This window comes from Peromyscus eremicus, chromosome 14 (genome assembly GCF_949786415.1).
Source record: "Peromyscus eremicus chromosome 14, PerEre_H2_v1, whole genome shotgun sequence".
Taxonomy (NCBI): Eukaryota; Metazoa; Chordata; class Mammalia; order Rodentia; family Cricetidae; genus Peromyscus; species Peromyscus eremicus.
In genome coordinates, this window is record NC_081430.1 from 76,420,143 (window position 1) to 76,444,415 (window position 24,273).

General features: G+C 34.2%; 1 protein-coding gene across 2 annotated transcripts in view; it reads left to right on the forward strand.

Moving 5' to 3' along the window:
- Gphn (gephyrin) overlaps nucleotides 1-24,273 on the forward strand; it is a 409,924-nt gene that overhangs the window by 217,523 nt on the left and 168,128 nt on the right. For both annotated transcript variants that reach the window (XM_059278956.1, XM_059278958.1), the window contains exon 9: nucleotides 11,661-11,795. In XM_059278956.1, the coding sequence (XP_059134939.1) occupies nucleotides 11,661-11,795 (135 nt within the window). The remainder of the gene's footprint in view (nucleotides 1-11,660; nucleotides 11,796-24,273) is intronic.

A 24,273-nucleotide genomic window follows, 5' to 3' on the forward strand; every position in this document is an offset into this window, starting at 1 on the left:
ATAATACATATCTGGATGAAAATAAAATTGAGTTAGTCAAAGGACACATAGTAAATTTAAATTGTGGTTAGTTTAAATATTAGTGAGTGTCTTTGAGCGGTGCCAAATTTGAAGCCTTTCTTTTGGTAATTACATTTTATAGTGCTATTATAACCATTATAGAAAACATTCTGACCTTTTAAAATAAAAGTCATTGCATGATTCTGCATTTATAACCAAAATTATTGGTCACTATATTCTAAGAATATCAGATTAGATCCTCAAAAATTATTTGAGGGCTGGAGCCCTCAAATGGATAAGTGGTTAAGGGCATGTGCTGCCTTTCCAGAGAACCTGGGTTTGATTCCCGACACCAATGTTAAGTAGCTCACAGCAGCCTTTAACTCCAGCTCCAGGTGGATCCAAGTCTTCTGGTTCCTGTGGGTCCTTGAACTCAAGGGCACAGATCTACAAACAGATACAAACATATACATAAAGTAAAAAATGATAAAAAGAAATAAATCTTTAAAAGATAATAAAATCTCTTAAGAATTATTTAAGTAATATTTATTTTCATTTGTCACAAGGATTTACATATCTGCTACCATCATTTCAGGTACATATGAAAGAAGGTAATTATCATATATGATAGACATGAGTTATTGTGACCTAATCTTCTTTTTAATCAAGAAAATTTTTTCGTTCATTTTACACACCAATCAAAGATCCCCCTCTTCCTTCCTCCAGCCCCCCCCCCATGACTTAATTTTCTAGAACTAACTAATTTGAAAATAGCTCCAAAATGCTGTAAGTGGATCTCTTTTCTTTTTTTTTTTTTTTTTTTTTTTTGGTTTTTCGAGACAGGGTTTCTCTGTGTAGCTTTGCGCCTTTCCTGGAATTCGCTTTGGAGACCAGGCTGGCCTCGAACTCACAGAGATCTGCCTGCCTCTGCCTCTCGAGTGCTGGGATCAAAGGCGTGCGCCACCACTGCCCGGCCTATAAGTAGATCTCTTCATGATAGGACTCAGGAACTTATTTATTGACTGAAATTTAATATTCCTTTGTAAGTAGTAGCAGTATTAGTCATTTTGTCATTTTAGCAAATATTTATTTTTCATTTAGACTTAATTTTTATTCCTTTACTAAATGATGAATCATTTATCAAAGCATCTAATGCTCTTATTCTTTGTACTGTGCCCCCATAGGAAAGAATAGGAAAAAGAAAAAAGAGGTAACAGTCAATAAAACACCTTTAATGTTCTTGGTGTTTCTTAATACAAATAGATTATTCCATGCCATAAATAATTTGTAACCTAGGTAGAGTTGTAGTTATTAATACTACTTTACTTTCCGAAGTAATTTTGTTCTTCTTAACATCAAAAAGAGAAACTTGATCAATGAATGCACTGACTTTTCAGCAGTTACCAGTGATCTGATTACTACTTACTGCCAAATTTTTTGGCTGCCTGCCCAGCAGGCGTTTCCCATTCGCTCTTCTAATACTGCACTACATATATCCCCATCACATAGTTTGAGCATGTTAGTTTAATACAATCACCATTTTAATTTTATCTAACCACAGCTATTACTTCAGATAACACAGAATCCAAGCCCATCACAGCTCGTGGTTCTCAGCTCCAACTTTCTTTGAAGTACTGGGGAATAAATTCTGTTTAAATATGAGTATGAATGAAGAAATACACATACCAGCCAGGCAGTGGTGGCGCATGCCTTTAATCCTAGCACTCGGGAGGTAGAGGCAGGCAGATCTCTGTGAGTTCAGGGCCAGCCTGGTCTACACAGTGAGTTCAGGACAGGCTCCAAAGCTACACAGAGAAACCCTGTCTCGAAAAACCAAAAAAAAAAAAAAAAAACAACAAGGATGAGATTAAAATTATTCCTTTAATTGGCTAGAGTATATCGAGTAGGATTTTCTAAAGTTTCACACTTGGGTGAGAAGCCTGATTCAAGAGGACAAAGTGTAAGGAATATGAAGTAGAGAAGGAACAAGAAGAAAATAAATCGCACTCTGCTATGTTTAACCCTGAGATGACAACTTGTGTTATATATTGAAAAAATAACTGATAGGTTTGATAATCAAATTTATAAGGACAAACTATGATCATAAGACAAAAAGGAAAATTTCCTTGAGATATATGAGAAAATTTCATCTCACTAATGAAAATTAAATCTTCTAGAGAAGTTCAGAACAATGATGATGTTTCTGTGCTCTCCTCGTGAGTCTTATAGTACGTATACACAAAAATAAATACATATATCAGGACAGAAAATGAATGCATATAAAGGCTATTGAGGACACTGGTGTTATGGGGGAATAATTTTCATAGAATTTAGATAGAGGAGTGTAGATTTAAAAGGAAGGGTTTCCTTTTGGAAACTGGGATAAAAAGTGAAAAGGAGTTAGGCAAAAAGTATGTTCTTTTGTGTTTCATTTTTTTTTCCTTTTAGTATATGGTATCTGTAGAAACTCTTAGGTTTAGAGATTTTCATGAATACAGATGATGTGCTTTGATAATAGTCACTCCGCCTACCTCTCCTATCCCACTCTCTGCTATTCCTTATGCTTTCCATACCCCTTTGGGTCTACCTTTTACATATATGTCTTAAATTCTACAAATGAGAAAAATGTAATGCTCGTTTGACTTTTTTTTTTTTTCAGTCTTACTCAAGTCACTCAATACACTAATCTGCAGTTTCATCCATTTTCTTGCAAATGACATAAAGGCTCTGTGTCTTAAAACTTGTTTGTATATGTTGTATATGTATGTATGTATGAACCTTATTTAAATTTATCTGTACAGCTGTTGATGGGCACCCAGAAAGTGGCTTCTGTGGACACTGCCATGATAAACATGGAAACATGAGTGTTTACAGTAGAGATTTTTTTTTATTCTTTTAGGTAGCAAGCCAGAGTTATATAGCTTTATCAGATAGTAGTTCTCTTTTTAATTTTTGAGACACTTACATGCTAATATGGACTAATATATTCCCATGAGCAGTGTGTAAGGGTTTCTTTTTTTGGGGGGGGGGTTGGTTTTTGGAGACAGGGTTTCTCTGTGTAGTTTTGGTGCCTGTCCTGGATCTTGCTCTGTAGACCAGGCTGGCCTTGAACTCGCAGAGAACCACCTGGCTCTGCCTCCCAAGTCCTGAGATTAAAGGTGTGTGCCACTGCCACCTGGGCTCTTTCATTCTTAATAGCATTTGTAGTTTCTGTTTATTTTCTCTCTGATCTTGTTCTGACTGTAGTGGAATAAAATTTCATTTAGTTGTGGCTTTCATGTCTCTGATGAGTATAGGTATTGAGCAAATAAATCTTCGTGTATTTATTGGCCATCTGTACTCTTTATTTGAAAAGTGTTCATTTTAACTGTACTTTCTATTTGTTCCTTTAATGTTTTGTCTTTTTTGTTCTGTACATGAATCCATTGCCAGGTAAGTAGCTGGCAAAATTCTTCTTCCATTCTATAACCTTTCTTTTCATCCTGATAATTGTCTTCAGTGCTATGAAGAAACTTTTTATTTGATGCAATCCCACTTGCTAAATCTTGCTCTTATTTCCTGAGTTGTCCTATTCAGAAAGTCATTTTCTATGTTTATATCTTAAATTGGTTTTTTCCTAGTAATTTCACAATTTTAGTTCTAATCTTAAGATCTCTAATACATTTTGTTTTGGTTTTTGTACAAGGTGAAACAGAAATCCAGCTTCACCTTATGTATGTGGGCATCCTGCTATATGACCACCACTTGTTTAAGAGAATGCCCTTTCTTCAGTGTGTTTTTGCCACCGTTGTGGCGAATCAGGTGGCTTTTGCTCTTCCTTTGGTCTGTGTTCTCTTTTTGAGAGGGTACCATATTGTTTCATGACTATGGCTCTATAATAATGAGTCAAGTATTCTGATGCTTTTACCATTGCTAGTTTTGTTCAGGATTGCTTTAACTATTCTGAGTCTTTTGTGTTTCCATCTAAACTTCTGATTTTTTTTCAATCTCCAGGAAGAGTATTATAAGAATTTTGATAGAGATTTCACTTATGTTTGCTTTTGTAATATAACCACTTTAAAATCAGTTCCATCAATCCATTAACATGGGAGATCTTTAAATTACTTTGCAGAAGTCTTCCATGTCTTGAGTTAGATTGGTCCCTAGTTGGTGCCACAGTGATTTCCATAGTAGCTGTACATCTGTGCACTCCACCAGCAATGGGTGAATGTTCTCGTTACTCCACATCATGACGCATGAACTGCCATTTGTCTTACTGATCTTAGCTATTCTGACAAATACAAGATGAAATCTTAAAGTAGTTTTGATTTTCATTTTCCTAATGACTTAAGATGTTGAGTATTTCTTTTAAATGTAATTCCTCTTTTAGAGAATACTCTGTTTAATCTGTACCCCACTTTGAATTGGGTTATTTGTTTTCTTGATGTCCAGTTTATTTTAGTTTTGTTTGTTTGTTTGATTTTCCAGACAAAGTTTCTCTGTGTCCAGACTGTCTTGGATTTCTCTTTGTAGGCCTTGAACTCACTGAGATCCACCTGCCTCTGCCTCCCCAGTGCTGGGATTAAAGGCATGCACTATCACCACCCAGCATATTTTAGTTTTTTATGTATTTTAAATATTAGCAGATATTAGCCCTCTTTTGGATAGTAGTTGGTAAAAATCTTTTCCCATTCTGTAGCCTTCCACTTTCTCTGAATTATGGTGTCCCTTGTCGTGCAGGAGCTTTTCATTTTCATGAGGTCACATTTATTAATTGTTGATCTTAGTGCCTCTGCTATCAGTGTTCTCTTCAGAAAGTGTTTTCCTGTGCCAAGGTACTCAAGGCTATTTCCCATTTTCTCTTCTATCGGATTCAGTGTATTCATTCTGTCTTACGTTGAGGTCCTTGATCTATTCATAGTTGACTATTGCTCAGAGTGATAAATGTAGATCTATTTGCATTCCTCTTCGTGCAGCCATCCAGGTTGACCAGCACCATCTGTTGAAGATTCTCTCTTCATCTTTTAGTTAATTTAGCTAAGGGTTTATCATTGTATTGATTTTCTCAAAGAACCAACTTTTCCTTTCATTGATTCTTTGTATTGTTTGTTTGTTAGCCCAGAGTTTAATTCTTTCTTGCCATCTACTCTTTCTCAGTGTTATTTATCCTTTTTATATTAGAGTTCTCAGGTATGCTGCTAAGTTGCTAATATGAGATCTCCTCAGGTTTTTATGTACGCATTTAATGATATGAATTTGCTTCTTAGGACTGCCTTCATTGTGTACCATAGGTTTGGGCATGTTGTGTTTTCATTTTTATTTAATTTTAAAGGTTTTTAATTTCCTTTTCATTTTTTAATTTTTTTTATTCATTTTACATACCAACCACAGATTCTCCTCTCATCCCTCCTCCTGATCCCCTTCATCTCCCCCGTCCCTGACCCACCCCGCATCCCCTCCTCCAAAAGGGTTAGTTCTGCCATTGGGGGAAAGCTAAGCTTAGTACATTCAGTTGAGGCAGGACCAAGCCCCTCCCCTCTGCATCAAGGGTGAGCAAAGTGTCGGACCATAGGTAATGGGATCCAGAAATCCAGGTCATGCACTGGGGATAGATCCTGATCACACTGCCAGGGGCCCCTCAAACAGACCCAGCATCTCTCTCCTGTATGCAGAGGGTCTAGTCCGGTACCATGCCGGTTCCACAGCTGTAGATCTAATCTTTGTGAGTTCATATGAGCTTGGTTCAGTTATTTCTGTAGATTTCCCCATTATGATCTCGACCCCCTTGCTAATATAATTCCTCTTCTCTCTTTTCGACTGGACTGTCGGAGCTCAGCCTGGTGCTTGGTTATGGATCTCTGTATCTGCTTCCATCAGTTACTGGCTGAAGCCTCTATGATGACAGTTAGGCTATTCACCAATCTGCTTATCAGGGTAGCCCAGTTCAGGCACCCTCACCACTATTGCTAGTAGTCTAATTAATCTGGGTTCATCCTTGTGGATTCCTGGGAATTTCTCTATCACCAGGTTTCTTCCTTACCCACAGTGTTTCTCTCTATGTCTCTTTCATTGCTCTCCCACTCCGTCCCTCCCCTAGCTCAATCATTCCATTCCCTCATGTTCTCATCCCTCATTCCTTCCCCTCTAATAACCCCCTATCCTCAGTTTATTCATGGAGATCTCCTCTATTTCCTCTTCCCAAGGTGATCCGTATGTCCCTCTTAGGGTCCTCTTTATTTCCTAGCTTCTCTGGAGCTGTGGGTTATAGTCTGGTTATCCTTTGCTTTACATCTAGTATCTACTTATGAGTGAGTACATACCATATTTGTATTTCTGAGTCTGGGTTACCTCATTCAGGATGATATTTTCTGGTTCCATCCATTTGCCTACAAATTTCATGATGTCATTGTTTTTTTACAAGTGAGTGATACTCCATTGTGTATATTACCATATTTTCTATCCATTCTTCAGTTGAAGGACATCTAAGTTGCTTCCAGGTTCTGGCTATTACAAATAATGCTGCTATGAACATAGTTGAACAAGTGTCCTTATGGTATGTTTGAGCATCCCTTGGATATATGCCCAAGAATGGTATCATTGGGTCTTGAGGTAGATTGATTCCTAATATTCTGTGAAGTTGCCCTATTGTTTCCAAAGTGGCTGTACAAATTTCCACTCCTACCAACAGTGGGGGAGTGTTCCCTTTGTTCCACATCCTCTCCAACATAAGTTATCAGCAATGTTTTTGATCTTAGCCATTCTAACAGGTGTAAGATGGCATCTCAGAGTTGTTTTGATTTGCAATTCCCTGATGACTAAGGATGTTGAGCAATTCCTTAAATGTCTTTCAGCCATTTGAGATTCTTTTGTTGAGAATTCTCTGTTTAGATATATAGCCCATTTTTTAATTTGATTGTTTGGTATTTTGCTCTCCATTTTCTTGAGTTCTTTATATATTTTAGAGATTAGCCCTCTGTCAGATGTGGGGTGGTGAAGATTTTTTTCCCATTCTGTAGGCTGTTATTTTGAAAATGGGCCAAGAAAGAAATCAGAGAAACATCACCCTTTACAATAGCCACAAATATAAAATACCTTGGGGTAACTCAAACTAAGCAAGTGAAAGACCTCTATGACAAGAACTTTAAGTCTTTGAAGAAAGAAATTGAAGAAGATATCAAAAAATGGAAAGATCTCCCTTGCTCATGGATAGGTAGGATTAACATAGTAAAAATAGAAATCTTACCAAAAGCAATCTACAGATTTGTTGCAATCCCCATCAAAATCCCAACACAATTCTTCACAGACTGGAAAGAAAAATATTCAACTTTATATGGAAAAAACAAAAAAAACCCAGGATAGCTAAAACAATCCTGTACAATAAAGCAACTTCTAGAGGCATCACCATCCCTGACATCAAGCTCTACTATAGAGCTGTAGTAATAAAGACAGCTTGGTATTGGCATAAAAACCGACATGTGGACCAGTGAAATCGAATTGAAGACATTAATCCACACTCCTATGAATACCTGATTTTTGACAAAGAAGCCAAAACTGTACAATGGAAAAAAGAAAGCATCTTAAACAAATGGTGCTGGCATAACTGGATGTTAATACATAGAAGATTGCAAATACATCTATATCTATTACCGTACACAAAAATCAAATCCAAGTGGATCAAAGACTTCAACATAAATCCAGCCACGCTGAACCTGATAGAAGAGAAAGTAGCAAGTAGCCTAGAATGCATTAGCACAGGAGTCCACCTCTTAAATATAACACCAGTAGCACAGACAGTGAGAGCAACAATTAATAAATAGGACCTCCTGAAACTGAGAAGTTTCCTTTTTATTTTTATTTTGACCTATTTTTTTATTCTGTACTGAGTTGTTTATTTTCCATGAAAACGTATACTTTCTATTGTTGGTAGTCTGCAGCTTTAGTCCATTGTGGTCAAATAGGATAAAAGATGTTATTTTAATTTTGTAATATCTGTTGAGATTTGCATTGTGTCCAAGTATGTAGTCAATTTTAGAGACAGTTCCATGAGCTGCTGAGAAGCTCATTCATGGTTGTGTGAAATTTTCTGTAAGTATCTGCTATTTTCATTTGATTTATGAGGTTATTTAACTCTGGCATTTGTCTTTTATGTTTTTGTCTTGATGACTTGTCTCTGGCAAAAGTGAGGTATAAGTCACCAACTGTCATTTTATGAGGGTCAAGGTGTGATTTTAGCTGTAATAGTGTTTCTTTTGTGAACTTGGTGCCCTTGATTTGGTGCAGAGATGTTTAGAATTGCAATATCCTTTTGTTGATTTTTTTTTCCCTTTTATGAGTTTGTGGTGTCCACCCCTATCTTAATTAGTTTTGGTTTCAAGTCTTTTGTCAGCTATCAAAGTGGCTACACCTGCTTGTTTCTTGGGTCCGTTTGCTGGGAATATCTTTTTCCATTCTTTTGCTTTGAGGTAATTTTTATCCTTGATGTTAAGGTGTGTTTCTCGGATACAGAAGAGGAATAAATCCTGTTTCACATCCAGTCTATTAGTCTGTGTCTTTTTATTATGGAATTGAGACCCTTGATGATGAGAATTAGCAATGGGCAGTGTTTCTTGAGTCCTATATTTTGTTATTATGGTATGGGCCCTCCTTTCCTCTTTTGATTTACTGGCCTGAATTATTTATTCCTTATGTTTTCTTGGGTGTGGTTAACATTTTCAGCTTGAAGTTTTCTAGCACATTCTGTAGAGCTGGATTGGTAGATAGATATTGCTCAATTTGAATTTTATTGTAGAGTGTCCTTGTCTATTGTTATTGATAGTTTTGTTAAGTATAGTACTCTGGGATGGCATCTGTGATCTCTCATCCAGTTTAAAGAACATCTATCCAGGCCCTTCTAGTTTTCAGATTCTCCATTAAGAAATCAGATCCTGTTCTATTGCATCTGCCTTTATTAGTCATGGGGAAATTCTTTTCTGGTCCTGTTTATTTGGTGTTCTGTGTACTTCTTGTACCTTAATAGGCACTGCCTTCTTTAGGTTAAGAAAGTTTTCTTCTATGATTTTTGTTGAAAATACTTTCTGTGCCTTTAACCTGGGTTTCTTCTTGCTCTATTTCTATTATTCTTTTTTTAAATACATATATACTCTTTTTTTTTAATTTCTTTAGACAGGGTTTCTCTATGTAACTAGCCAAGGCTGTCCTGCAACTTGATCTGTAGACCAGGCTGTCCTTGAATTTACAAAGATCAGCCTGCCTCTGCCTCCTGAGAGCTGGGATTATAGATGTGTGCCGCCACCACCCTGTTATTTCTATTATTCTTAGATTTGGTGTTTTCATGGTGTCTCAGATTTCCTGGATGTTTTGTGCCTGAATTTTTTTTTACATTTAATGTTTTCTTTGACATATTTCATTTCTTCTACCTTGTCTTCAATGGCTGAGATTCTGTCTTCTATGTCTTCAATTCTGTTGGTCAGGTTTATATCTAAAGTTTTTGTTTGACTTCATACATTTTTCTTATCCTATTATTTCAGTTTAGGTTTTCATTAGTGATTCTATTTCTGCTTTCTTAAACTGGTTTTATTATTTCATTCCACTGTTCCTTTTCACAGACTTCTTTAAAGGATTTATTTATCTCTTAATTTGAAATCATTGTCTTATGCTTCAGTTATATTGAATATCTCAGGGCCTACTATAATAAGATTACTGGTTTCTGATCAAAGCATATTGTCTTGTGTGTTCAGTGTACTTTTGCACTGATGTCTAGGAATATAAGTTATGATGATTGGGGTGTTTCTAGATGCTAATATCTGCTTTTGTCTTTATTGTTTGTCTTTATTTGGTTGGTGTTGTTCTCTCAGGATCTTACATGTGTGTTGTCTGTGTGGTCCCTGGTATAGAGTGCTTCTGCAAGTTGTTGTGTGGCAGGGGAATAGATATATGCTAAGAGAAAAGGCTGAGAGGGACTTTGGGAAAGAGAGAAGAGGTTCCTGTCCACACGGAGAGGCCAGATTCTCCAGGGAGTTGGAGGTAAAGAGGAGATGCTCCTGAAAGTAGGTTGCAGTAAGACAAAGGATGTGTCTGGAGAGACAGGGATGGAAGGACTAGGTAGATTCAGGATGTATACCAAGAGGTGGAGTCTTGGATGGTGTTGAGGTGGGAGGAAGGGCACCTGCAAGCATGCTGCTACAGGATTAAGATGGAGAGATCATAACGGAAGACAGGAAGGATAGTAAGACTTGCCTATCTGAGTCCCGAGCCTCATGTTGCCACCATATGTCCCTGTGAGAGAGTGTTTCTAGATGTCAGCAGCTGACACAAAAAGAGTAGGGGTAGGCTAAAAGGGAGAGTTGAGAGGGCCCATAGGAAAGAGTTAAGCTGGGCCCTGCTAAGAGGCAAGAGTACCCAGGGAATTGAGGGATGGTGAGAGGAAGGGCATCTAAAAATTAACTGCTGCTGGAAGAACCATAATGAAGGATGGGAAGGATAGTGAATATTGCCCACCTGACTCAGAGCCTGGTGTGGCCTCTCAAGATCCCAGGTAGAAAGTGTTTCTAGATATTTACAGCCTCAAGATCCCATTTTTAAACTGGTAATCCGTCTCTAACACTCTAGCACAAAATAACTAAATTATTCATAGTCTAAAGTAATAAATTTGATAACATAAATATTTACATTTAAAATTATCTACATTTTTTCATTTTGTTTATTTTTTAGAATAGTGGTATTCAGTCATATCAATCCTCATCATATTCAAAGATATAACCTAATAGCCAACATTTATTAAATATTTACTATTTCAAACTGCTACAGTTTACTATTATAAACTGTAACAAGTACATTATCTTGCTTAACCATCAAAATACTCCAAGAAGCCAGAGGCTATAATTATCCTCATTTTTTCAGATAAAGAAAATGTTGCTGGAAATGATATATTCATCAGGGTCCTAGCAGAAGTGAGATAGCACACTAAATAAGTAATTGAGATTTTTAAAAAGGGCAAACATATTTAGACTGAATTTAGAGAAAGCAGGAAAGCAATGTGAGTTTCTGTGGGATTAATATGCAAAAAACACTGTTCCTAGCTGAATTTTGACAAAAGGGATCCTGAGAATTCCAGGAACTCTATTGCTATACAGAGAAAGAGCTATATATACTCAAACAGAACTATGGTAGTTGAGAGACACATATAACCTCTGATAAAGTGAGGGGAATAAATACCAGACCTTATTCTCCTCTAATTCTTGGTCTCTGACATCACAGAAGAACCCAATTGGAAGTCAAGGAGCACAAAAAAGCTAGTTGATGATGTCCATAAAGGTCAGTTAGAAATAGAGAGGATGAAATGTTAGAAAATGAAATTTAAAAATCTAGGAGTATCTAGCCAGGAATTCAAGATATTAAATGGCAAAGTCAGTTATTGAGTAACATATATTTCCTCCTCACCACAGTGCTGGACTGCTTGTCACTAAAGTATTTCATAATATATTGTTTGTTAGAAAAAATTGTAAATCTAAAAAATGTCTGAATCAAATATTACATGTGCTTATATATAATAAGTAACACCAACTGTATAAGAGCTTAACAGCAAAGAATGACAAAAAAAATCAAACACTAAAAAGATGTGAGTACTTATTTTATATGCTGTGGCCTTTTCCTAATGTTAAACTATAGTCATGCTTGTTTAGATTCCAGATTCCATCATTTCTCGTGGTGTTCAGGTGCTCCCACGAGACACAGCCTCCCTCAGCACTACTCCTTCAGAATCGCCCCGTGCTCAGGCTACATCGCGTCTCTCTACAGCTTCTTGTCCCACACCAAAAGTAAGTGCAGGCCCTTGCAGCTTATGTTTCTCTACTGTGAATTCTGAGAAAACTATCAAATGTTCCCCGGCTTGTCAAGGTTGGAGTGCATGCAAAATGCTGGTAAAAATGGATGGAATATATGATAGCTACCACCCATTGTTTAATAGATTATCTTATTAGGAGAGTAGACAGTTCATACAATATGCCTGCTTCTACATCACAGGTAAAGATACCACTTTCTATAACTTAGGTTTCTTTGTGGTAGACCAATTACTTTTTAGGAAACTTATCATTGTGGGTGTAAAATTATTCTGAGAATGAATGTATTTTTGGCCAATAATCAGCAATATTAACAAAATACTATGACAAATGGGATTTTTTTTTTTCTTTTAAACTTCAGGCTTGGATACCTACTTGCTCTAATATCATTCCAAAAAATTTTTCAAACGGACTCGACTTGGAATGTTGCTGCCTATTATTTGGAAACAAAACTAAATTTGTTAGAAAGTTTTAATGCCAACCTTTGGGAGAGGGTGGGAGTTTCTTAGTTTCTATTTTTTATAATTTGTCCCTGATTTGTGGTGGAGGAGAGATTAGACGCTGTTTCCCGCCTCATATGTTGTGTGTAAGATAAAGTAATGAGCAAGCTTAAGCACTATCATGCCTCTCTTCTGGAATATCTCCTCTCTGGAAAAATCACTCACTTGTTCTTTCAAGTTTTGTTTGTGAAGAAACTAATATTGTTATCAAAAGATTATTTTCTTATTTAATAAGACATTGTGTTAGATATTAAGCTGTATACTAAATTTGCCCTAAGAATCTGACAGTTTTTCAAACTAGCCTTCTTTTCTATCATGAGATTTAAAAGCAAATATAGCTTTCTCCCTCAACTGCAACTTTTCCATTAGTTTTGTGAGTTATAATTTCATTGACTAGAAATTATCTCAAAATTATTGATGTTATGGTGCGTCTTGTTTTACATTTTACGACAGATGATTGAACACTCTTAGGAAAATCTTCATGTTGTTACTATTACATTTGTATATCATTGTATTTAGATAGGTGTCAAAATAAGTAACAATGTTATTTAAAAATTGCGGTTGTAAATCTTTAAAGAAGAAAAATTTTGAAAACATTCTAGACATAAAATGTATGTTAGTGCTCCTTGGGTACCAGTCACATTTTAAACTAAATGAAAACATGAAGTTCTTAAGACCTAAAGTGCACAGAAAAATCTTATCCATTTTATTATATTAACTAAGTAAATTAATGTATGAGTTGGACTACATTAAATTCTGAGTGTAGAAGCTAGACTTTTTGTAAAGTCCAGAAAATATTTAAAACTAAAATTTAGGTTCACTGTAAGATTTTTTTTAATCTAGGCAGGTGGTGGTTGTGCATGCCTTTAATATCAGCACTTGGAAGGCAGAGGCAAGTGGATCTCTGTGAGTTCAAGGCCAGACTGGTCTACAAAGTGAGTTCCAGAACAGCCAGGAATGTTACACAGAGAAACCCTGTCTGGAAGAAAAAAAAAAAAAAAGATGTTATAATCTACCATATAGTAAGACCTGACAGCTAAAAATACAAAACTACTAAGCCACAGTATATTTTTCCATTATTATAAATGTGCTATACCATAAATATATTTGAATAATATTTTAAGCTCAATATAATTACATGAAATTGTTCTTAAGCCTCAAAACATCTTTTTTACATTTCAAAGAGGATAGCAAATATAATTTTAAGAATCACTTATACTTCTAATTCACCAAAATAAAATTCCCAAATGAAAATGTTTTAACATTTATGAAATTATTGTGCTTATTCATGGAGCAAATGGCTTCTTTTGATATTGTTATTACTTGGTATTTACATGTTCAAACTCATTATAAATTCAAATAAAGCACTGTCTTTTGAAATAGGAAAAGATTTTTTTTGTTTTTTTGTTTTTATGTTTATTTCAAGACAGGATATCTATGTAGCTTTGGTGCCTGTCCTGGATCTCACTCTGTAGACCAGATTGGCCTCGAACTCACAGAGATCCGCCTGGCTCTGCCTCTCGAGTGCTGGGATTAAAGACATGCGCCACCGCTGCACAGCAGAAAAAGATATTTTTATAAAATTTTCCCAATCCTAGAATATATGCATTAAAATTACAGTTATTAGCTTGGCCTATTATCTTTTGCCTGTAATTCCAGCACTCAAGAGATGAGGCAGGAGGATCATAGGAGTTTGAAGCTAGTGTGGCCCATATAGTAAGTTCCAGAACAGCCTAGGATAAAAAGTGAGAACACGTCTCAAAAAAACAAGAAGGAAGGAAAGAAAGAAAGAAGGAAGGAAGGAAGGAACAAAACTAGAAAATAAAATTTTGCCCTTGTCTAATTTTTTAAATAAAATTTGTATGTGAGATTAAAATATTAATATAATATTAATATTTACCATTTTGAATATCATTATTTAAAAAGAGTAAAGATTATAAGATCTCCCTAAAGACTAAAACTCAAGAGCCATGGGAAAAATGAATGAATGAAAGCCAAATATTAAGTTTTTCTTGCATAGGCATTTATTTTAAAAGTCATATTCATTAATAATGATCACTTTTACAGCATTTGACACCATGAACAACTCTCTGCAAATATTCTCAATATATCATGAGTTTCCATAATTCAGTGTTCAGCATCTGATTTCAAATGTGTTGATGTTTAAGCATGACTTCCCTATGCCCAATCTATTTTCCCCTGAGTTAAATTTCAAGATGATGCTAGATTTTAGCACTTAACTCTGTTCTGAATGAAGTATTTATTTTAATTCTGCATCATAAAAATCTAGGAGAGAAAAGAAGATGAAAAAAAGAATGATTCTCAAATTTCTAATGGTAATATTAACTGTATTAGCATATAAAAGAAAAATAACTAATTTTCAAGGTTTTTTCTAAGGAAAGATACTACATTTTGATTTGAATGTGTTCAATAGGAGGTATTTGTGAAGTATGCAAGGAGTGCTATTCTGTGTAGAACTGAAAGTACATTTTAAATTTGCCATTCCTGTGTTTATTGCCTTCTGGTTTTGATTTATAATTTAGTGGGTATTAGTCAACTCTATAGAAATCACCTTTCTGTGTTTCAGATTAAGCATGAAATGTGTCATATACAGAAATAATGTGCAAATGATGTTTCTTTGTATCAGAAATACCTACAATCTTGAATGATCAGCTTTAGAAAGAGCATTTGACCCTGGTAATGAATGTGATTCCAGTGCTTACTTCTCTTCTTAAAAGCCTCACTACATTGAGCAAGATACTTAATATTTTCTGAGTTTTGTGTCTGTTTGACTGGCTGTGCCTGGTTGTCAGAAAGGAATAATGAGCCAGTAGACAGTACTTACCACCTTTAAAAACAAAACTGCCTACTATAAATTATAGTAAAGTATAATTAAATGTTATGATTCATCAACAGGAGTTCAAAATATTTAGAAAATTCTCTTGGCTATATTCAAGTGATTGTTTGTGGAAACTTAAATGAAAGATTTGGGATATAGCTCAATAGTAGAAGATTTGCCTAAGATAATCAAGACTTTGAGGTCCACCACCAGCACCGGATAAACAAAAAAGCTGTGGTAGCACACATCTGTAATCCATACCAAAGAGGGTATGTCAGGAGGATTTTGAGTTCAAGCCATCCTAGGCTATATAGCAATACCATCTCAAAACATTAAATAAAAATAAAAATAAAAATGGCAATGCATCAAACCTAATAATTTTATTCTATAGGGTTTTGTTTGTTTCTGTAAGTTTTAATACTGAATAATATTTAAGATATAAGATGAAACTCTTTCTGTCCATTTACATATGAGCACTCATCAAACATTAAACTGTGTGTGTGTGTGTGTGTGTGTATGTGTGTGTGACATACTTTATCTTTGATTGAGTTTGATCCTTTAGGATTCTTCTACCTATAAGAACACATTCTCTGTGTAAAATATACTGTTTTGGTTTTGTTATAGTTGTTGTTCACTCTTCCTAATCCAATGATGACAGTCAAATATTAAAATATAACAATTGTTCATCGAATGAAATTCTCTACAGCAAATATTTATTTGGTGGAATAATTTATTTTATTTTCATCAGGACAATATTTTCTTTTGTATTGACGTTTTCTTATAATGAATTCTTACTGGAATGAATGATACTCCTTTTGCTTGTATCAATGCAGAAAATTTTAGGAACAAATTGGGGTTTTTGTCTCTTATTGCCCCTAAATAAAATAGTGCGTAAGTCAAAGAAATGAAATGGTAAATTAATTCTAAAGAAATGCATGCAGTATATAGTGCATTCAAGTTCTACCATTATAATGCTCTTCTAAAAATGCTTTGATAAAAGAATAAGTCTGTAACAGAGAAGTCCTCTTCTTTAATGAACATGATTTACAATTTAGCTCAGTGATCGTTTTCAGTTATGATGAACAACAAAATATGTAGAAACCAAAAGAGGAAAAAGAAAAAGTACGAAATAGAAAATAATGACCAAGACTAAAAGATGGGGAAAATCCAAAAATTCAACGTATTCACAAGAGAATATTTTTTAAGGACTGATTTTGTTATCTTTTCCTTTTCTAAGCATCTGAATTTTAACATGTTTACAAGGTAATATAGATTGTAGTCATCTATTCCCTTGTGCCATAAAAATTAGAAGATAATTTTATAATTGGTAGTAGGAAAAAGAATTTGTACATGAAGTTACCAGGAAATTGTTTTGTTATGCTTAAAAATAAAATGCAAACATTTAATATCTAGCTGAGTAAAATTTATGCACTTGTTTAAATAAATGTAATTGAAATCTTTTCATGAAAGCCATATTACATTAATGTATTAGTATCTAATCTTACATTCAAACAAAATGCAGAATTAGGATTTGTTTTAGTTTTCTGTTATTTGAACAAAATAATTTACATTAGTCAGTATAGGGAGATGGCTCACTGGGTAAAGTGCTTTTCTTGCCATCATTAAGACCAAAGTTCTGATTCCTAGCATCCACATAAAAACCTAGAGGGTATGGCAGCCCACCTCCAACCCCAGCATACAGGAAACAAACACAGGGGATCTCCAGAGTAGCTGACAGACTAGTCTAGCTGAATCAGTGAGCTCTGGGTTCAAGTGAGCATTCCTATCTCAATATAAGTTGAAAATCCATCAAAGACATCTGACATCAACATGCATGCACTACACACAGGTGGAATACATACCACATACATACACACACTCTAAAAATATAAATAAAAGAATTTGTATTACTCAGGGTCTTCATTATATGAGTCTGAGAGGCAGTGTGCTTTTGTTAACCTATGAGAATTATTGAACTAATACCATATTTTATTCCCTATGAGATTTTTTTCTCTGGTAATGTTATTTTTTTTATAAATTCTTCCATATTGTCACCATTTTTCTTTGAATAACAGTTGATTATGTTATGTAGCTACTCAACTAACAAAATCTAAGTATCAGAAGTCTGTTTGATCTTACTTGCTGTTACCATAGTCTAAATCAACACTGAATGATAACCAAAAAAAATATGTTCTATTATTTTTAAGAGCCTAAACAATGAGAAAATTCTCCTAGACATCAGTTTTATGTGATTTTTGTCTGAAATTATTGCAACATTACTGTATTGATATTTGTTTGGCTTTTAATGACAAATAAATTTGGGAGTCTACAAGTAGAATCAACAAACAGCACAAAGACTGAAAACCACTGAATTAATTAGATTTTTAAAATGTCATCTAAACATTTTTTAAACAGTTTTTAGGTTCATAGTTTTCTACCCACTTGGGAGGTATTAAACAGAATATTCTCGTGTGACTGCTCAAATGCAGTCTTATTCATCTCAAACTATTTTAAAAAATTAATGAAGATTCCAAATAAATTCTGTTAATGTGGTTTGTGACTAGCAATATTTACTGTCCTAGAAGTTAAAACTGAGACCTCTTTTGTAATTTTTGCTTAATGACTGTAAAATCAAAATAAGCTTTCACATATTAACATAAATCTCATTTTTATGAAATCAGAATCAAAAATATGTTTTATACATAGTGAAATGTTTTGCATTGCTTACGTTTTTTAAATTACTATTGATGGCTGACTAAATAGAAGACATGAATTCTTACAGTGTATTCAGTCTGTTGTGATACTAATTTAGTTGAAGACTGTGAAGGAGCAAATCCAATTCACACAGCTGTGTAGTTAGAAAAAGAAGTGCAATATTAGTATATCTGATAATTGTGGATTTTTTAAATACCACACCAAAAGTTTATGGTTTTGTTTAAAGGGTGGAAATTTTACTTGATGGATTTAAAACAGAAAGAATTGCTGCCCTTCTCTGGTTGCTATATATGTGATATTAGAAGTTTCTAAAAAAATGCTAATAAAACAAAAATCAGTAACCACTTTGATTTTTAATAGAACTCATTTCTAAAATATATCTTATAATTATGTAGTATATAGATACATGGTAGTGTATAAGTGTTTCATATATAATGATAAAATTTACACCATGTAATCTTTTTTCTATATTTTTTTTAGAGGATTCTTGAAATGTAAAAATCTAAAACCCTGTTTGTTACCATTCCATACTCTGATACATTTGTGTGTCTTGCAATTTGAATGGATCTTTTTCTTCCTAAGAATAATTTAGGAACACATGCATTGGTCATTTGAGTATATATTCTTCCAAATGTTGATATAGTTCATCATTATCAAGAAATCATGTTTGTTAATATGATCACTCAACTCATCCTAAAACTCTTAGAAGCATTTGAAGATCTCTAGCTCAGAGCTGCAGGAATACGTTTTCTAAAGTTCTAAATTCTGTTTTAGAGCTAGTATTTGCCACAAAAAGAGGCCAGGCAGCAAATGTTTCTACTTTCTTTGGATAAATGGGTTTACTGTTCATTTGTAAAATAAAGTATCTTAAATTTCTAAATCTGAATAATCTTAGTTTGTCAAATGCCTCTTGATTCTTTCTAGTTAAGAATTAGGATCTCTGTGAAAATAGCTAGTTGGGTTCTTGTTTTGTTTTTTTGTTTGGGATTTTTTTTTTGTTTTTGCTTTGAGACAACACCATCCTTTGCTATATAATGAAAGTATTTCAATCATACCTACCATTTTATCAAAATCAAGAATGAAGACTTAATTTGTTTAGTTAAATTAATATTAACTGTTTCATTGAGGACAATATTAAATGAAACTAGCTTTTAAAAAAGCTGTACATCTCAGTAAATAATATTCAGTGACTGTCCTATTTAGAGTCACTTGCTGGGCTTATGCTGCTATATGCCATTGCTTTTGTGCCATCAATGCAAATGTCAATGTAGGGGGAGGCAAATAATGCTTTAATAGTTAGTAAAATTGGCCTTAAGAACTAGTAAAAGTATTTCAGGAAATCTCCTTGGATCCAAACTAGTAGTAACAATGGTATTATCAAACAGCTAAACTGGCATGTTTCTAGAAAATATTCTGGGTTGAAATGATGTATGTTGAATATTATTCCTTCCATATTTTTCATAGAGACAATATTACAGTGGTATTCTCAGCCAAAGAGACTAATCTCTTTTTTTTGTAAATGACTATAAGTACTTTCTTCTGTATAAATAATTCAAAATGAGAGCAGACTTCATAACGACTTTTAAAGATAAAAGACCCAAATGATAATTTTCAAAAAATAGCACTTTTACTTTTAGTATGATACTACTTCTGCAATTGGGTAAAAACCAGTACTTCCCAAGATATCCTGAAAACTAATTGGCATTCACCAAACCCTCTTTTAAATAGTAACCTAACAGTAGGTAAATAATATTATGGTTTTACTGGAGATGTCTTCTTTTTAAAATTAGTTTGGAACATTCATATCTCAAATGATTCCATGACTGAGAAGTATATAGCTCAGTTTTTGAACACCTTGCTAGCAAGTACAGGTTCACTCCCTAGCACTACAGATTGAAAAGAATCAGAATGAAGAAAGGAAGAGAGGGAGGAAAAGAACAAAAGGAAAACATTAGAAATTTCAAAAAAATAAAAATTTCATTATATCCTAAAATAAATCATACTAATATTGCTGGACTAGCACAGCTGTATGTCACTGTTCAGCTGACATTCTTTCAACACTCCAGGCTATTTCAGTAAATCATATTAAATGCCTCATGTTTATAGATATTTTAAGACTTATTTTTAATTTATATATGTGCATATTTTGCCTGCATGTATGTATATACACCATATGTGTGCCTGGTGCCCACAGAGGTCAGAAGAGTATATCAGATTCCCTGGAACTGGAGTCGTAGACATTTAGGAGCCACCACATGACTGCTGGGTACCGAACCCAGGTCCTCTGGAAAAGCAACAAGTGCTCTTAACCACTGAGCAGGCTCTCCAGCCCCCTCTCTGTATATATTTGTAGTTAGTTTATTTTCTGGTTACTTAGTGTCTAGCCTTTCCATCTTTATAAAGACATAGGTGGAGTTCTTTTTGTTTTGTTTTATTTTTGTGAAGTTTTGTTTTTCTTTGCTTTGATTTGTTTTTGTTTTTTTTCTCTGGTTTGATAGCAGTACAGAATTTTGAGATTTATTTTCTTTCTATTAAGTTAGACATTACCCAGTAGAATTAGGCATGTTTTGATATGCCAGCTAACAATGTAATGGCCTCTGTGTAGGGATTAAACTGTGCTATATATTACCAGCTCTCGTCAGCCTGTTTTAGGAATGATGAAACAGCATTCTAGAACACCATAACTCGTACATTCTTCATCTCTGCAAAGCCAACACTAAATTGATGATGCCAAGTTCTGCTGAAAATATGAAAGGTGGCATTAGCCAACCGCCTCTTACCTCAGCAGCAGTGGCTTCAGAGCCCCTTCATAGCTGAACCTGAGAAAATATTTCCCATATGATCCCATTTAATCACAGTACTCTGGATGCTCCATCTTCTCAAGGACTGTCCTCCAAAATGAATTTTTAAAGGAGTTTGCACATTTACACCCTGGAGCCTTTGATGGGTTGGGTTTTGAAGGCAGGGTACCTTTGCTGTTATTATAGTACCAGATTAAATGGACTCTAGCAAAATCCCCATACTTCATGAGCCTCGTTTCTCTGTCCATATTTCTGTCGGCATTGTGGTCTCCGTCTTATCACCCAGAATGGCCTGTTTAGTTTTCTTATAGCATTCAAGAGTTCTCTATCCCACAGTTCCAAGCACTCCCACCATGCTACCTCCTGCAACGGTTCCAAAGTCATACAAACGACATGGCCACATCTTTCACAGCAGTGACCTCACATCCCCATTACCAAACACCTGATAGAAGCCATTTAACTGACAGAGGGTTTATTCTGACTCATAGTATAAAGGAATGCAATCCATCATGATGGGCAAAGCGTGGTAGCTGGGAAGCCATCCACGGTAGTGAATACCTACAGCATGGTAACATGGAAAACAAAGAACTTGGCCCAGAAACAGGGCTGAGCTCTGTCCCTCAAGGACTGCTTCGTAACTCACCACCCTAAAACAGGAGGTTTCCAATCAGATTTGACATCTGTGAAGATATATTTTTTAAAAACTAGAAATCATTGGGCATAGAATTGACAGTTTTATAGTTAGACAAACTCTAAATGTCATTGTCTCCTTTTTTTTAACTTTAAAGAAGGAATGTATGACAGTTATGTGGCCCATACCCAAATTCCCAATATTTGGGAGACAAATATATGAGTATCCTGAGCTGAGAGCAGCCTGAACTATATAATGAATTCCAGTACAGCTACCTAGTTCCTGGCCTACATGGTAAGACTGTCTCTGTAAACAAGCAAATAAAGTAATATGCAAGTTCACTTTAGAAAATAGGACATTAGTAGAGTGAGTAGAAAATTTCTTAATAAAAATGAAAAAAATCTTTAAAAAGAAAAAGAAAATAGAACATTGATATAGAAATCATTCTTACAAAATTTCCTTTATAAGAAAAATACTGTTGCTGGGAGTGTCTTTGATCCCAGAATTCACAGGCAGAGGCAGATGGATCTCTGAGTTCAAGGACAGAGGTATACATCGAAAGTCAAGGCTACATAGTGAGACCTTGTCCAAAAAAAAGAAAGGGAGGGAGAAAGGAAGGAAGGGAGGTACAAAGGAAGGAACATAGGAAGGAAATTGTTAAAGCTTGCTATGCGTCTTTCTATAAGTTTTCTTCCTGTACATTCAGATGTCTTATAATGTATAGGTATTAATAGCACAGTTTCTGGAATCTGACATACATGACAAGTGGCCAATATCAACTCTTGCATGTCACTTTGAAATGAAGAATATCTAAAGGAGTTTGTACTTTTATGCAGTGGAGCCTTTAATAGGTGAGGTCTTGACCTCACAGCACCTTTCCTGGTATCATAGTGCCAGATTTTTTTCCAGAGTGTAACACAATTGGACTCTAGCACAGTTAGTTATCCTTAGTCGTGTGTATAGCCTTCAGAAATTACTTATTCTCTGCAACCTTTATAATATATAAAATGAATCTCTAATGATATTTGCCTCATAAGGTTGTTTTAAGAATGAACTTTAAAACTGATTATAAAATCCTTAGAACAGTGTTTGAAATATGTTGACTGTTATTAATAAACTATAACATGTACTTCACTTAGTAATGTGAACATTTTTCTGTCATAAACACTTTATGATACATATTTTGTATAATTTTGATTATTAGTTCATATTTTAATTAATATATTTTTACCAGTCTCTACTTTTGATATTTTATTTGTTTTTTATTTTCTGATTATATAAAAAAAGTTCTGAGTAATCTCCTTAAAGTTGTTTTGTAGATTTCTGTTAATCTAATTTAGGAACTTGAGTTAGTTCTAAGTTTATTGAAAATATATGCAAAACCTTTAAACATGATCCTAATAATTCACATTGATACCCAGAACAGTTCATTACATCTTTATGAATTCAGTTTAATGAAATATTAGAAAAGCTGTTTATTTAGCATTTGCATTTTACTGAGTCATAGACAACATTTAAAAATTATGGACTCAAAGTTTTTGAAAAGATAATATTGAATATGTAAAATTATTGCACTAAGACACCAAATATTGAAAAAGTCCTAGCATGCAACTTTATAACTCTCTAAGAACTAATAGAGTTCAGTTTCTATATCTGAAACATGCAGATTTTAAATGGGATTGCCTTTCCAGGTCCTGCTCATCCGTTGATCACATTCCTTTGGCCTAGTTCTTATTCCAGCTGAATATATGTTAATACTCTTTTAGTTCTTCTTAATTTCCAATTAATATAGTGAAACTTAGGTTTATTTACTTAAACTTTGTACTCTATACTAATAATAAAATTTGAGATTACCAACTGAAAATATATTTACATCACTTAAGATCTTTTTCATTTAGGTTAAGTTTGTAGCTGTTTAATGGAATTTTAATTCTCTTGGACCCCTTAGAATTTTGTGCAAATTGGAAGATAGGGAAATGAATTATAGAATAAATAGTAAAATTGCAAATGAAAAATTTTAACTTCAGAAAATATCTTTGACTCCTAATGTATTGTAAAAACATTCCTTTGATATATAAATACTGTAAAAAATAGTTTCATAAAATTAGACATTGTGGCACATGCATATTGTCGGGAAAACTTAGAATTAAAAATGGCCTGTGAAGCGTTAATATTGCAATTCAATCTGAATCAATGCCAGGTCCCACTTGTGATTTTAATATAGTATATCTCAATGAAACCATTCTTAGAACTTCATATTACAAAATGATATAGATATTCTAAAATTAGATATTTTCTGACCCAAATTTCAGAATTATCAACTATTCATTCTATTTTTATTGAAGAGAAGACACAGATTGAGAAATTCAGTCAGTGAAAATTTTAGTGCATGTCATGTATCAATCACCACATTATAAGCTGGAGATACAGCAATAATGCCACTGGTTTGAAAGTAAAATTTTCACAACAAATCTGTTTAATCGTTTGCTAGAGCCCTTCTAATCATGCAAAAGAAAATAAGGTGATTGAAAATCAAGACGAGGCATTTCAAAAAACAAATTCATGTAGTAAAGACACATGAACAAAAAGCATATCCTTACTAGAAATCTTCTTAAAACTTGAAACAACACAAATATTGGCATCAGGTTTACTACTGTTTTAAATTGTTGTCATTGGTTTACTATAATAGCAGTGCCATGAGAATATAAAATGTAGTGTCTGTATAACATGTACAGAAAAGGTCAGAGGGGGGAAAGAGAAAGAACCCAAAAGTTTTCATTTAAGTAATCATCTCATTCCTAGAAATTGACCAAAAAAAAAAAAAAATTATCAGAGGGGCCAGATTGAACAGCTATAACCCAAAAAGTGGAAGTCTAAAATACTTAAAAAAAAAAAAAATCAAGAGTACTTTATGTGATTGACATACCATAATTTTCAGATTTCAGAGCATTTTGAATTTCAAGATGAGAAA